The 14502-nt window shown below is 58.4% G+C and overlaps 7 protein-coding genes across 7 annotated transcripts; 2 read left to right on the top strand and 5 right to left on the bottom strand.

The window, feature by feature from the left end:
- Positions 1–1118: 1118 nt before the first annotated feature.
- Positions 1119–2114, bottom strand: SPRG_03295 (hypothetical protein). The gene has a single exon (XM_012341874.1). The coding sequence runs from the start codon at positions 2030–2032 to the stop codon at positions 1199–1201; it is 834 nt and encodes a 277-aa protein (XP_012197264.1). The 5' UTR covers positions 2033–2114; the 3' UTR covers positions 1119–1198.
- A 2441-nt stretch (positions 2115–4555) lies between these two features.
- SPRG_03294 (hypothetical protein) lies at positions 4556–4995 on the bottom strand (the record flags this gene model as incomplete). The annotated part of the gene is made up of 1 exon (XM_012341873.1): positions 4556–4995. Exon 1 carries the CDS (start codon positions 4970–4972, stop codon positions 4556–4558), a length of 417 nt encoding a protein of 138 aa, XP_012197263.1. The 5' UTR covers positions 4973–4995.
- Positions 4996–5393: 398 nt separating this feature from the next.
- On the bottom strand, positions 5394–6882 carry SPRG_03293 (hypothetical protein; the record flags this gene model as incomplete). Its single annotated transcript, XM_012341872.1, has 3 exons — positions 5394–5659; positions 5713–5906; positions 5960–6882. The coding sequence occupies 3 exons, from the start codon at positions 6880–6882 to the stop codon at positions 5394–5396; spliced, it is 1383 nt and encodes a 460-aa protein (XP_012197262.1).
- A 391-nt stretch (positions 6883–7273) lies between these two features.
- Positions 7274–9813, top strand: SPRG_03292 (hypothetical protein). Its single transcript, XM_012341871.1, has 10 exons — positions 7274–7621; positions 7673–7870; positions 7913–7998; positions 8049–8350; positions 8396–8534; positions 8584–8736; positions 8782–8880; positions 8932–8985; positions 9033–9203; positions 9258–9813. Coding segments are annotated over exons 1-10 (1647 nt in total). The 5' UTR covers positions 7274–7620; the 3' UTR covers positions 9702–9813.
- A 381-nt stretch (positions 9814–10194) lies between these two features.
- On the bottom strand, positions 10195–11534 carry SPRG_03291 (hypothetical protein). The gene is made up of 4 exons (XM_012341870.1): positions 11450–11534; positions 11276–11406; positions 10721–10832; positions 10195–10672 (listed from the first exon to the last, which is right to left on the bottom strand). Exons 1-4 carry the CDS (start codon positions 11513–11515, stop codon positions 10406–10408), a joined length of 576 nt encoding a protein of 191 aa, XP_012197260.1. The 5' UTR covers positions 11516–11534; the 3' UTR covers positions 10195–10405.
- Positions 11535–12131: 597 nt separating this feature from the next.
- On the top strand, positions 12132–12717 carry SPRG_03290 (hypothetical protein; the record flags this gene model as incomplete). Its single annotated transcript, XM_012341869.1, has 1 exon — positions 12132–12717. One exon carries the CDS (start codon positions 12132–12134, stop codon positions 12714–12716), a length of 585 nt encoding a protein of 194 aa, XP_012197259.1. The 3' UTR covers position 12717.
- Positions 12718–13280: 563 nt separating this feature from the next.
- Positions 13281–13970, bottom strand: SPRG_03289 (hypothetical protein; the record flags this gene model as incomplete). Its single annotated transcript, XM_012341868.1, has 1 exon — positions 13281–13970. One exon carries the CDS (start codon positions 13968–13970, stop codon positions 13281–13283), a length of 690 nt encoding a protein of 229 aa, XP_012197258.1.
- Positions 13971–14502: the final 532 nt, after the last annotated feature.

Here is a 14502-nt window from a genome sequence, read left to right as displayed (position 1 = left end):
CTCAAGCGCGATGGTGGCGACCTCTTCTGCATCAACCTTGGCAGCGACCAGCACTGCCTCGGCGGCTCGGCGCCCGTGCAGGTCTACGCGCAAATCGGCAACTGACAGGGAAGACGCCAAGCTCTTTGCGGCCGCGTTCACGACGCTCCAAAGCTGCATCCACAACCAGTAGCTCTCGGCCGGTCACGATCGCTCGGACGGTCGTCTCGTAGTTGAGCACTGGGATCATGAACACCTCGGCCACGAATCGATCGCCTTTTGCCTCGGTCGCGCCGTGGACGAGGCGATGTGGTTGGCGTTGCGGTGCCAAGTTGACGTTGCCAGAGTCGAGACTGCAGCATTCGCGCCACATCTTACGTGGTAATGACGCGACACATGCGTGTTCCATGTCGTTTTGAAGAGCATAGACGACGCGTGTGCATTGATGACTTCTCCATCAAGGTTCTCGCTACCATGCACGAAGCAAAATAATTCTAGTACTCCACCCTTTTGGTTTCGACGCGAGAAAGCTTGGTGGTTTGCGTCGAAACCAATCCATTTCTGCGCAACATCTATCTACCACCAACTCTATCCACCTAGCCATGCCACCTACAATTGTAGCTATCCATCGATGGCATTAGCAGCATTGGCGATCGCCGATCGGCCTTCACTCTCTTTCATGCGCAGAAAACATCGCATAGGGCTTGTCAGCATGTAATTGTTGTCGCACCCAGAACGCAGTTCGATGTGGAAGCAGCCGACGGCGTAACCAACTGCGTTGAACATCAGCCATGCGTTGCGCTTGATACACACGCAGCCAAATAATTTCACGCACAAAGGAGCGCCGTCCGCGACAAGCAAGCACGGTAAGCTGCGCGCCTTGCGTACTCGGTACCTGCCATGTTGGCGCCTATTAATAATAGCGTAGCAGCTGCTGCTGACCCGATTCAAACATATCAGGGTGCGCTGGCTGAGAAATCGAGTACTGGATTTATGCGAGATTCGGTTATCGCAACCTTCGCGCGTTGATTCTATGTACGTCAGGGCGACGACGTCGCCGCGGCTACGCACCGCTTTCCGTTCGTTTACCTCGCGTCTGCGCCACTCGATCCTATATCTTCAACGTAGCACATGCAAAGGGTTGACCAAGTCCTTGCTATAACTAAAAGCTTAAATTACTAAATAACTACTAAATTGGGATCTACACTATGGGAAGGCTCTACTCGGCCGCGAGGAGGCGCGCGACGTGGTACGGCGTCGGCGCTTCGAGCAAAAGCACTTGGACAAAGGTCTCGAGGAGGCAGCACATTTGGTGCAAATACTTGATGTCGAGCGACCGGAACCACGACGAGCGGTCGAGCACGTCCTTCCAGGCACGGAGGCTGCGGCGGTTGCCGTTGATCTTGAGCGTGTTGACGAAGCGCTTGAATGCCGCGTAGCGCTTCCAGACCGTGTGGGTCGCGTCGCCGAGGCAGTACTGGATGCAGTACTCGGCGTGGCGGTCGCTGCCGTCCGGCATCTCGACGATGCGGAAGCTGCGGAGCGTGATCTTGGCGCCGAGCGGGCGGTGCGGGCTCAAGAGGCGCATCCACGGAAACGCGCACTCGCCAAACGGTGTCTCATACAGAAGGCTCGAAAGCGGCTCGAACGTCTTGAAGACGTCGCGCTTGCCGTCAATGCCACCAGAGTACAAGAGCGACTGGAGGTCGCTGGCCCCGAACGGCGCAACACTGTTGGCTTGAAGCTGGTTGTCTTCGTCAATGTCTTCGAACCAGCCCCAGCCGCCGTCGTCGACGTCGGTCGTCGGCTCGTCGACGACGTTGGCATGCAAGTCGGTGTAGATCTCGTTGAGACTGGACCGGATCGAGTTGACAGCGCGCTGGACGCGGCGGTCCGTGTCCGAGAGCGCACCGTCCGAATCCACGGGCGCCGACGACGACCGGCGCACCTTCTCGGTGGGTGGTCGCGCGGTTGGCGACGCAAGCACGGGCTTGACGACGGTCGTCGTCGCTTGCAGGAAGGGGTTCATTCGCACACCGCCGGTCGAAAGCATGCTTCGTCGAGGTGCATGTAGTGATGGAAGGTAGAGGTGTGGTTCGATCGTCGACCAAGAGCTTGGTCTTCTTCTCTTGCTTGGAAAATGAAATAAGCAACACAAGCTGCGAGCTTCTCAGGCTGCCACCTGGTGCGCGCTTCATCTTGGGTTCGGCGCCGCGTGTTGTGTTACACGATATGTCCCAGAGACCTCTCTGCCAGTGACACTCTTCTTGAACATGCGGTTTGTATACGAGAGTCTCCTTGACTCTCTTTCCGCGCCTTTGTGGAGAGTCAGTTTTTAGCCTGCGTTCAGTATAGTATACACATGTCAAGGCAACGACGCAACAGGTCTGGCGACTGCAAAACCACACGGGCGTATCCGGATTCGTGCTTACGTTTGTGGTGGTATTCGATTTTTATCCGGAGATGGTCCGCGCAGAGTAGCTCACGTTTGAAGTTCAAGGTTTGGCCTAGGTGGCGCGCAATATGAGCGTTTGTATGGCCACTTGCAGTTCGCAAGTTCAAGGCGCGGCTTCAACCCGCTTCCAAGGCCTGTCCCACCCGTCGCCGTCCCACGCCGTGCGCTCCTGCGTCCTGATTGGACCTAAAGGGAGCGAACTCGACGGCGATGGCCGGCGTGTCATCCGTCAACTCAAGGGCAATCGCGCGAGGTTGGACAAAGGGCCACGATCCGCCAGATAAAAAGAAGATCCGCGTGTCGTGTCAACGGCGCCTCTGGTCCGCGACCGGGATGATACTCGCCACAAGAAGCGCGACCTCGCGGTCGTGGTGCTGGCGACGCGACGAGAGTTTGCAAGAAGCTCTAATGCAGCCAACAAACGTCGTCGAGTTGCTCTTGGCTAACTGAGAACGACGGTCGATAAAGACAGGTCGACTGACGCACGCGTTACGCAGCGGGAGCATTGGAATCTTGGTCACACTGCGGCTTTCCTTCTCGGAGACCAAAAGGTATTGAATTAGACCCGTCGTGATCACGACCGCTTGTTGCATAAACCTGGCCACTTGTCCGCGCATGCAATTCATTGCGTGTGCTTGGACAAGGATGCACTTATTAATAAGGCGAGTGCGATGGAGATGGATGGACCTGGTGCACGTAGGTGCTCGGAGCAGTGTCTTTGTGCAAGCTGCTGAAGAGGATACGAGCCACCCAAGAAGCTCCGAGAGGCCAGTCAAATCGTCGTCGTGTCGAACCGCAGTAGCAAGCGCAAGACGACGGGCGGATTGCGCTGGCAGAAGAACCAACGCGTTGGATACGCGTGCGAGTGTACATTGCACGTGCTTTGGAACGAACGCAAGACGACGTGCTACGACATGGCGCAGGCGTAAGGCCGCGACACCACGAAAATACGTCCGAGTCGCACCTTGCCCGTCGACCGATTCGCATGGCGCCGTGCCAAATTTGAGCGCCCATTCTTCTTGGCCGCAGGAGATCCGGCAGGAGAACCCCATCGCACGCAAGCGCTGCATGCATATTCCTGTTGATCGCATGTAGACCGACTCTGTCCTTGTCCTCGAGACGGTCGCCAGAAGGAGCGCCAGCAGCTGCCTATGCAAGTACCGCAACTTCACCAAGCGCTGGATCATAAGCAAATTGCGCATGAGAATGGAAGTCGTTTGTATACAATACCAGTTAGCTCTACGGGTCGCACGAGGCAGCAGTCGTGTCGCACACCATGCACGCGACCCCATGGGCGCGGGCCGCATCATCCACGCCTCTGCCAGCACACGTGGTGATGGCGACGACACGCATGCAGAGCAATCATCTCGATAGATTGTAGTTCACTCCAGCGTCGGCGCGATGATGCTACAACCGTTCGCATCTGCATGATAGAGGTTGATATTTCTCTGGGAGAGAGCGACAGTACTCGTTCCAGACTCCTATCTGGCATTCGACATGCTGACTGCATCGACCGGCTATTGCACAATCAATCAATCAAACGTGTTCGCGTTGAAATCAAATTAGCAAAAACTAACTCAAAGACTTCGCATACGTAGTGCTACGCCTGAATGCGTGGGAGTTGGCACCAGCACTTGGTCGTTGGGAGTGAGCTGCGCACGGAGAGATCCATCCCGTGGTGGACCCCACTCGCCGAGGGTTAGCTCGCTCGAGGTCGTACGCAGGCTCCTGTACTCGGACCACCCGACAGAGGAGTGCAAGCCGTCGGGTGTGTTTCAAACGAAACCGTCCGAGCCCGCATCCTAAGGCACCAGGTGCCCTTGAAATGGCGTCACCCAAATCCAGCCAAAATGGCTATTGCACAGACCAATAATATACATATATGTGCGAGTGTGGTAGCTTGCACGTCTCACGTCCGAGCCTTTGCGACGCAGACCACGTTGCGAGTGAACGATGACATCGTTCACGCAGCAGACAGACCTACTACCATAAGAGTGGTTTGTCGGTTGTTGCTAGCCATATTGATGCCATCCCGAGCGTACACTCTAAGCACGCCTGGATGGACACCTTCCAAAGCCAACGACTGCATACATACATCGAGAAGACGGCGTGTTCAGACGCTCAATCGCTCTCGGAATCCGACCCGTAGTACCGGTCGAGCCCACCGTTCCAGGAGTAGTAGCCGCCGCTCGGGTCGAAATGCATGTCGTCGGTCGTGGCCTCGTCGTCGAATCGACGCGTCGCCGTGTGCTGCGTGCGCGGAACCTGCGCAGGGCGGTCGGCTGGTCCGTCGTCTTCGCGCTCGCGGCGGCGGCTCGAGGCGACGTACGACTGGAACTCGGCGATCGCTTGTTTGAGCGTGTGGTTGGGCAGGAGCGCCTTCGTCGCCAGTTTGCCGTTGGTGATCGGACTCGAGTCGTGCGTCTGAAGCCACCGAGCGATCTGCGCGCGCTCGTACGTGTGGCCATCGCTCGCGACGACGGGGTCGACCATCATCTCGTGGCCGATCGGGCATCGAAAGGACGCGAGGCTCGCCATCGCTCGATCTCAAGCGATGAAACTCGGCCACAAAGTAGAAAAGGCCGTGGTTTGTATCAATATAAATCAACCAATGAACGCCCCGTTTTTCTTGATATCTCTCTATGATTCGTCAAAAATAGCCATCACCCAACGTAAGGACTCGTCAACTGCCTGCAGCGAAGCACGCTCACGTTAACAACGTGACCGCCAAGCACCACGCACCAAGCACCAAGGCGCATTGGGGCCGTATCCAGCTACAGTGTTGCCCAAGGAGGCGAGGCTTGGCGTGTACTATATTTTTCCATGTGAGGTGGAGGAATGCCATGTACATGTGTGTCAACACCACTGGCGAGCCATCTTTATTGGCTCGCAGAAATGCACCAAGGGACTTGGTCAATTTTCTATGTACAGCATCAACTTTACTACAAATTGTACGCTCTCAAGGCGGTATGCACGGCGCCACGGGCTCACGCAGCTCAAGGTCGATCGAGACGCTGGACGGAGCGAGGAGGTGCGTGCACTCGGGGTCGCTGGCGGCCTCTGGGGGTGCAATCACGAGCAGACGCAAGCCAACGCCCACGAGAATCGCCGCGCTACAGACTGCGAGCGACGTCATATTGAGACAGACTTGGTTGACAACAATGAACCCGCCAAGGGCGATCGGAACCACCATGGCGACGCTCAGCGCAGGCGTCGAGAGGCCCACTACGTGCAAGTCATTGCCTATTTAATGAATCCCATCCGCATTTTTGTACTACCTTGAAAGGGACGGGGGAGGTCCGGGTGGATGTAGCGGAGGCGCAAGGCGGCAACGCTTTCCACCAGCTGCGTCAGCGACGAGAGGCCGTTCGTGATCCCCAGGATCGTGCTAAAGTCCACGAGACACATGCCGACGCTGATGGCAAGGATGCAGAGAATGGCTCGACGCGGAGTCCCTGATGGCCCCGTGCGCCTAGAGCACCTTTGTTAGGACGACTCATGCATGCATAGATAACGACGACATACGTGGCAAAGCAGATGGGTGCGAGACCCATGTCAGCCATGCCGGCGAGGCGGTACCCGTTGGCCGTCGTCTCGGCCAAGTAGAGCCCAAAGCTGCTGGCTGTGTTGGAGAGCGCGATCCATGCGCCGAGACCCGCGCCGCCAATCGCCGTCGCAATGACCGGGTAGCTGCCGTCACTCCACGTACGGTAGTCGGGGTCGTTGACGCCCGCGGCCGCCAGCAGTGGCAGCAAGTACGACGCGATCGTCATCGCCAGCGCCAAGCCCATCGCCCGCGGAAACGTCCGCGTCGGGTCGGCGACGGCGCCGGCGTACGCGCCAGTCGCGTCAAACCCGCGAAAGTTCCAGCAGAGGAGACCAAGCAGTTGCGTCCAGTTGGGGTCTGGACGCACGACGGCCCAATGGGCGGCGTCGATCCGGGGCAGCGCGACGACGCAGAGGAGCGCAAACGGCGTCAAGATGAAGAACGAGAGGTACACGAGCGCATGGCCGACGAGCTGGATGCCGAGGAGCGACGGGATCGTGAAGACCAATGCGACGCCAAGGCGGTAGAGCGTGCGCGGCAGCCACGCCACGTCGGGCGGCACGAACGTGTCGACGACCAAGCACGGGTAGACGGTCGCGTCGACGACGCTGGCCAGCCAGGACCAGTAGCCGACAAAGAAGCCCATGGACGGCCCGAGCGCGAGGCCGACCCACGTGCAGAAGCTGCTGTCGACGGGGAACGCGCTGCAGAGCTCGGCAAAGAGCATGGTCGTCGGGAGCGAGTAGATGACGGGAAAGACCAGCAGCGCAACGAGGCCGATGAGCGGCCCGCACGACGAGACGAGCGCTTCGCTGCCGAACGGGCCGGCGCAGACGCTAAAGTACGTGAGCAGAGCGACGGCGACGACGCCGAGGTCGCGCCTCGAGGCTTCGAGGTGCATGGGGCTGCTGCAATGCAAGGTCAACTAAGCCCTACATTCTATCCGGCTCAAAGATACGCTGTCCTACTTTGGCCATCTGGTGTTGAATTCGGACTTTCTCCCTTGTTGTAGGGCTTTGTGCCCTATTTCAGGATCCGATCAGGATATGGGTGCGTGATGGAGTTGGATCCGTAGCGGCCTTGTCCGCACAGAGGGCATCCCCCGAGCGATCAGTGAAGCATCTTCGGCGCCTACGCGGGTGGTCGACGTTCGAGGGATACCATTACCGTTGGCACTGATGGCGCCGCGGCAATGGCGCCTAATTAGGATACGAGGCTATTTGGGTCACGTCTAAAATAGGTCTTTTGATGGGCATCCGACCTGAGGTTGCACTTGGCATCCGGCGTTCAACTTGACGAGCATGCGATCGTGGTTGCTCGGACCGTTGCTGCTGGTGGCGGGGCTTCGAGCCTGCGCCTTGATGGCTGGTACAACTGCAGCGAAGGCACGTTCTGGTCGCGCACGGTACCAGCATCGGCGCGCCGGCTCGAGGAGCTCGTCGCGCCCTTTACCGACGTGAGCGCGGTGCCGGCAACGGCGCAGTGTGGCCAGTACTTCTTGCCGCTGTGCTACGAAGGTGTGTGCACCAGCACCGAGACAATTCCAGTGTTTGTCAAGCGCCTCCCGGCCACGACGTCGCCTCGCACGGCCAAAGTGCTCTGGGTCCTTCAGGGCGGCCCCGGCGCGTCGTCCGTCAACAGTACGCAATCTACTCTCCCAACGTTATTGTACAAATGCGATTGGTGTATAGTGGAACCGCTCATGATTGAGCTCTACGAGCGACTGCAGCGGACAGTCACGGTCATGACGATGGACCATCGGGGCACGGGCCGCAGTTCTCGCCTTGAGTGCCAAGCGGCCCAGGCCATGACGCGTGGAAGCCCGAGAGGCTCTTCGATTGCGCTATCCGAGCTCCCCGACTGCCTCCGTGACATCAACTTTGTCTACGGTACATTGGATGAGCAAACAAGTCTTGAGCTACGGCGGCTAGGTGCCGGAAATGCCGCGGGGTTCTCAGTCACGAGCGCGGCGCGAGATATCTTGACTGTCGTCGACAGCGACCAGTCGAAACAAGAGGTAGATGCATGTGGCCTTTCCACCGTCGCGTTATCCCTTCTTTCTTTTAGGTCTACTTGTACGGTGTGAGCTACGGAACGCTCTGGGTCGAGCGCACAATAGCGCTTCAGAACGCACACTTGAAGACGGGCACCAACATCCGCGGCTACGTCCTCGACGGCGTCGTGCCCCACTCGGGTCCAGATCGCCTCTTCTTCCACAACTGGGACCGCGACATGAGCAACGTTGGCGCGCAGTTCCTCGACCTGTGCCACAAGGACGCCTACTGCCGGTCCAAATTCACCAACCAGACTCTGCCGGCCACAGTGCAGTCCCTCTACGCGCGCCTCGCGACCAAAAACACGCTCTGCGCGTACGCGAATCGCGACAGGATGCACCTTTCATTTGGATCCCGTAGGAGCTTTGTCGATGCCACGTTCGGCGGCGTCAAGGGACTGAAGAGCTTGTTTGGATCGCTCCTGATGCGATCCACCTTGCGGCTTCTGATCCCAATCTATGTGTATCGCCTCGACCGTTGTTTGCCCCATGACATGGAGGTTTGTCGTATGCCAATCCAAAGATGAGGTTGACAAAGCATGTGCACAGATTGTCACTCGAATCGAAGCCTTCCTGACCGACTACTACTATGGCGTCGACGACGATGACGACAACCTCGACTCGGAGATTCTGTACGCGACGGTCGCGTACGCCGAAATGTGGGACAAGCAGGCGTCGCCGACCTACGATTCGATCAAGGAGGTAGGCACCTCTATGATGCGACGCGGTAGGCACACACGGGAGTAGCAATTTGAGTCTGGGGTCATGGGACTCCGAGAGTACACGCAGTTTCCCTATTACTGCATCTACACGGCCGCCACGTCACGCGACTGCCTTCCGTACACCGTGCGTCCGCTTCATTTCTGCAGCTGCCCATTGATGTGCCCACGCGTCTAGGCCTCGCTCAATGTCTCGTGGAGCTATCCGCTCGACCGCTACGACAACCAGCGGGTGCGTTTTCTAGCGACGTCTTCTTGACCATCATGACGATGCCGTAGCTGCGCATCCCAACGGGCGCGAGTGTGCTTCTCCTCAACGGCGGCATGGACCCACAGACGCCGCTGCATGCGGCACAGAGTCAATTCAAGCAGTTCCAAGGGAACCAGAAAAAGCTCATCACATTTCCGTACGCCCCCCATGCGATTTCATACGTGACGTGGATGTACCAGGTCCGTCAAAACGTCATGGCTATTTGAGGCGATGTCATCGTGATGCTACTGTAGCGCCCGTCGACGTGTGGCGCAGAGCTCATTTTGTCGTATGTCCGCGTCAGCGGCATGCTCCATGCGCTCGACACCTCGTGTACAAGAGACGTACGGGGCTTCACATTTGAGCTCACGGCGGCGTCGGGCCAGTCGCTCGCGGGTGTCAATGACCTCTATGACGGTATTCCGACAACAATCTCTGTGCCCGTCAACGCTACGAAAATGGAGCCGGTAACTCCACCGTCGCCAACCACTATGCCATCGAGCACGACTGCGATCGACGTGGGGGCGGCGCCCGTTGCAACGTCGGCGGCCGGTGGGCATTTCGGCGACTCGATGGCGGGTCTCTTTGGCTGCCTCTTTGTCATCGCCGCCGTCGTGGCCGTCAAGCTGTACCGCGAGAACAAGGCGCTGCGAGAGCTGCATGTTGAGCTTCGCGACGATGCGGACGACGCCGCCTAGGCTAATAGCTAGTGGATAGTATCAAGGGAAACTGGATAGTACATATTGGATAAGGCACTCCGCTGGGTGGAACGACGACGTTAAATCACATCAACCCGAGAAGTTCCGTGAGTTCTTCGGTCGTCGGCGCGGGTGCCGCGATTGCAGCGTGCGGGCGCTTCTTTGTGGGGGCGACCGGCGTCGTCGATTCGGTCTGCGGCGTCGCGTCCATTCCGTCTCGTCCACCAATCACGTCTGTCGGGACGCCACGTCCCATTTTATCGCAGACACCCACGCGCCACCGTCGACGACATTATTGATTATTCACGCCCGAGTGACAGCGTCGCATCCTACGACCTCGCTGGCGACGACGCTGTCGCTACTGAAATAGTTATACTAAGAGCTAGTTGCTCGATCGCTTCTATGACGCGTGACAGAGCGTGGTGCTGGCGCTCGTTGTTTACAAGGATTTTCGCCCTGGAGTGCTTCGCCACCGGGATGCATCCAGAGACGATTGCAAAATCACACGCAGTTCTTATATTATCATCGAGAGGGGTGGAGACGGAAGGCGTCGTCGACCTACTTGACCGAGATCGAGTCCGACATGACAGCGATGAGGTCTTCGGACGGGGCTTGGATTTCGTACGCGCAATGGGCCGCGAGCGTCGTGTGGTAGTTGCTCAGGAGCGCCGCTGCCGCCGTGTACGAGACGGGCGCCGGCGGGTTCATTGCGGCTCGCGACGCCGGAAAGCCATTGGCGGATGCCACCGGCGCCGGCGCTTCGGCCCACGCCGCGACGATCTCACCGCGTTTTGGTTGGCCTGCTCGACCTCGAGCGGCTCGGGCACTTCGGAAATGTCGATGAGCGCATGGGCCGTCTTGTCGACGATCGCGAGCCAGCGCTCGGCTTCGGTCAAGTGCTTCTGCGTTGCGCTCATCGACTGCGAGCTGTTGCGGTTCATGTCGGACTGGAGCTCAACGTTCTTCTCCATCTAAGAACGGGTCAGGATGGCAATGATATTGCGGCAAGCATCGAGGACCTCGAAAAAGTGCTGCAACGAACGGTCGTCGGTGATCCCCGGGATCTGCAAGATGCCATCGAGGTACTGCTGCAAGCCTGCTTGGCGCTTGGAGAGAAAGCCCGGGTCAAAGCTACGAAACCACATCACGTGAGCGTCATGTCCCGTGCATCCAATGCACGTAGGCAGAAAGTGTAGCCGGCGTCTCAGTCGATGAACGAACCGGGACGCGCCGACCAGACGCGTACCGCGGCCGCGCGTGTTTGGGGCCGCCGAAGCTTGCAGCGCCAGGAAGGGGCGATCGAGACACGGCCCGCTTGAGATAAGATCAAGCGATTTGACATTCCTCCGACACGAAGCGTGTCGTCCTCATCCTTCGTATCCACATGGCCGGCCGCTCGACGTCTCGATCGCGCCCTTCGCTAGCGGCGCACGCGGCGGCAAGAACACGGCGCGGCCACGATCGCACGCGCATCGCGACGACGCCGTCCCTCTCCCCAGAGAGCATATACATGCATGGCGGGTCCCGGTCGATCATCCTGTCATCCTTGACGCCTCTCAGCGCATGCGACGTACCGGCCAAACCACTGCTTCTCGGGCAGTCGCACGCGGAGCTCGCTCTGGAAGACGCTCTCGAGGCGGCAGTGGAGCTGGTCAAAGTCGCTGAACCGGCGCGAGATGAGCCAGACGACGCCGCTGCAGCTGATCTAGGAGGCGTGGGCGTGGCGAGCGCATCGGAGGTTCGCGCACCTGCACGATGAACTCGGTGTGGTCGCCGACGGTCTCGTTGCCCGTGATGAGCGCGCTCACGTTCATTTCGCCGCCCCGAACACAAAGTGGGGCAAGTGGCGTTCTACGGATACGCATCCGGACGCTTGTAGTCGACGACACGACTAAGCACGAACTACAGTGTAGTCGACTAATCGACTAATCACGGAGTATAGTGTAGTCGACTAGTCGACTACAGTGTATTCGACGAATCGACGAATCGACTACAACTTTGCGGCGAAATGGTGCACCATTTGATGGTATACAGGGCAGTTGCGAATACACTCAACGGCGAAATAAACTTACGACGGACACAAGCTGTCAGCATTGCACGAGCGGCAACGAGAACGTGCGAGGAAGCTTGCGCGGTGGTGGCGACCACGCAGCTCGACCAGGCTGATGCTTCACACCATGACGAAGGCGGCGTGCTTCGTCATACCTTTGCATTGTCGTGGTACCGGTAGTTACGCGGCATAAAGACGGCGAGCACAAAGGCGCGAGCTTCTGCGGACCTAGGAGGTCACCGCGTGTCCTAGTGTGTCGATAGCTGCGGACCGGTTTATGCACGCAGCGGTCGCATGCCATCTGGTGCGACGTGCAGAGATACGAACGAAATCACGCATTCTCGCAAACCGGGAGCCGAGCTCATTCTCGCATTCACAAGATGCAGCTTATCCAGTCCTTTCTTCTCGTCCTCGCTGCGTCCGTGGCGGCACTCACGCCCGCGTACAATGCGACGCCGGCACTGCTGCCCGCGTGCACCGAGCCCGCGCCGCAGTCGTGCGCTTTCTACAACTCGTGCCTCGAGGTCGCCCACCCGTGCGGCGCGCAAGGCTACGCGCTTGGCTTTGGCGAGTTTTACTGCAACAAGTTTGCGGCCTACAAGGATAAGTTTACGGCCAACGGCCAGCAGTGGATGTACAACACGATGACGTGCCTCCAAAAGAAGCTCGGCGTCGCGCTGAAGGACCCAAGCATGACCTGCGACGCGATCCAGACGTTTGCGTTCGACTCGCACCCCGAGTGCTACACCAACAACGGCGGCCCGAGCGTGTGCGAGCTGAGCCCGCTCAAGGACTGGACCACGGTGCTCCGCGTCGTCGGCCTCAAGACGCTCTTCAAGCTCGACACGATCAAGAACGGCGCGTCGACGGGCATTGTGTGCATGCACCAGCTCCTCTCGTGGGCCAAGAAGCTGCCGTATACGACCGACGATCCCATGGAGCCCAACTTGGATTGGTTTTTGTAAACATACTTCATATATGTCATGCATTCCATCTTTCCAAGACGCAACTGTTTTCGGATGGACAACTTGTCTGCAATGAGCGTTGCGAACAGGTGCCTTGGCCATACAAGCATATGTCGCATGCATATGTCGCATCCAAGTGGAACTCCGCAACACGGATCTGGCTCACGACCGCGGACGCTGCTGGTCGATCTTGTAGCTTGACGATGGACCGCATAGAAAAAGAAACCCATAGTGGTAATCCTGGTAATACAGCGCCTGACAAGTACGTATACTGCGTTCCACGCAGTTACCGGCGGTAATGCATGGTTTGCACACCGACAACTACCATCCAGTTGGTTGGTCGCATGCCAAGGGCGAACGCCTCCTGTGCTGCCACGTCATATGAAACTGCAATCAGTCATCCCCACCTGTCCCCATTCGATGGATAGTCGTCGACGCGACATCAAACCATCGATGCACGAGCTGCGCTCAGAAGTAGCAAGTAGAAACCAATATATGAGACACAGTAGTTCGTAGTTCCGCTAAATGCTCATCAGGACGCTACTGCGGCCACAACCAAATCGGTCAGCGGAAAAGGCCCGGGTTCTCGACGACGACTTGGTTTTGGTCGGCGTTTTGCGCGGCGAAAAAGTTGCTCTTGGAGAGCGTGTGGGCATTCGCCTCCGAGTTGGCGTTGGCGTTGGCGTACCCCTTCTTGTTGATGTCCGTCTTTTCGATGTACTGCGTGTCGGCGTGCTGGCGTACATCCGAGGCGCGGCCTTGGTTGGTTTCAATGTACGAGTCGCCCTTGTTGAGCGCGCTGGCTCGTTTGTTGGCGGCAGACAAGGCCGACGGCACAGCGCGACCACCGCAGCCGTTGCCAAAGCAGCCACCACCGCAGCCGTTGCCGACGCAGTTGCCGCGAAGATGACGCACCCATGGTGAGAGCACTGCGCCGTTGCCGCTCGTGGCTGCGCTGTTCTTCTGGAGCGCATTGTTCTTGGCCGTGGCATCTTGGTAGCCGCGGTCGTTGGCCTCTTGGTTGGCATGGTTGCTGTTCACGACGAGCGACTTGGCGACGCCCACATTGCCGCTGTTGCTGTCGGCGTGGTTGGCAAAGTTGCTGCTCGCGCGCTGGAGCGAGTTGGCCTTGGCAACCGCGTCCGTTTGCACCTGGGCAAAAAAGAGGTTGCCCGGATACCCAATGGCCGAAATGGGTTGGGCAGACGTCGCCGCGAGGCAGAGCGAGACAAGGAGAATCGAGATCGAGTGCATGGTCGAGTGGAGGGCGCGAAGCAAGTGCGAGAGTGAGGTCTTGGCTCTCTCCTCAACGTTGCTGGCGCACGCGAATTCGTTTCGTAAAGCATGGACGATTTATATGCCCGTGTTGCGCTGTCTTTTGGACACAAGAAATTGGCCTTTCTCTGTTGGTGTGAGGCCTGTCACTATATTTCGAGCTGATTTCAATCGAGCTTAGACCTGAAAAAGCCCATGGACAGCGCAACACGGGCATATAAATCGTCCATGCTTTACGAAACGAATTCGCGTGCGCCAGCAACGTTGAGAAGAGAGCCAAGACCTCACTCTCGCACTTGCTTCGCGCCCACCACTCGACCATGCACTCGATCTCGATTCTCCTTGCCTCGCTCTGCCTCGCGGCGACGTCGGCTCAACCCATTTCGGCCATTGGGTATCCGGGCAACCTCTTTTTTGCCCAGGTGCAAACGGACGCGGTTGCCAAGGCCAACTCGCTCCAGCGCGCGAGCAGCAACTTTGCCAACCACGCCGACAGCAACAGCGGCAATGT

The sequence above is a fragment of the Saprolegnia parasitica genome (genome assembly GCF_000151545.1).
Source record: "Saprolegnia parasitica CBS 223.65 unplaced genomic scaffold supercont2.8, whole genome shotgun sequence".
Taxonomy (NCBI): Eukaryota; Oomycota; class Saprolegniomycetes; order Saprolegniales; family Saprolegniaceae; genus Saprolegnia; species Saprolegnia parasitica.
This window is presented reverse-complemented; position numbering and strand designations above follow the sequence as displayed.

Coding starts and splice junctions, on each gene's coding strand:
- SPRG_03295 (XM_012341874.1), bottom strand. CDS start 2,032: ATGCTTTCGACCGGCGGTGTGCGAATGAACCCCTTCCTGCAAGCGACG.
- SPRG_03292 (XM_012341871.1), top strand. Junction 7,999..8,048: donor GCGACCAGTCGAAACAAGAG/GTAGATGCATGT, acceptor TCTTTCTTTTAG/GTCTACTTGTACGGTGTGAG. Junction 9,204..9,257: donor ACGTGACGTGGATGTACCAG/GTCCGTCAAAAC, acceptor ATGCTACTGTAG/CGCCCGTCGACGTGTGGCGC.
- SPRG_03291 (XM_012341870.1), bottom strand. CDS start 11,515: ATGAACGTGAGCGCGCTCATCACGGGCAACGAGACCGTCGGCGACCAC. Junction 11,407..11,449: donor ACACCGAGTTCATCGTGCAG/GTGCGCGAACCT, acceptor CACGCCTCCTAG/ATCAGCTGCAGCGGCGTCGT. Junction 10,833..11,275: donor GAGAAGCAGTGGTTTGGCCG/GTACGTCGCATG, acceptor GTGGTTTCGTAG/CTTTGACCCGGGCTTTCTCT.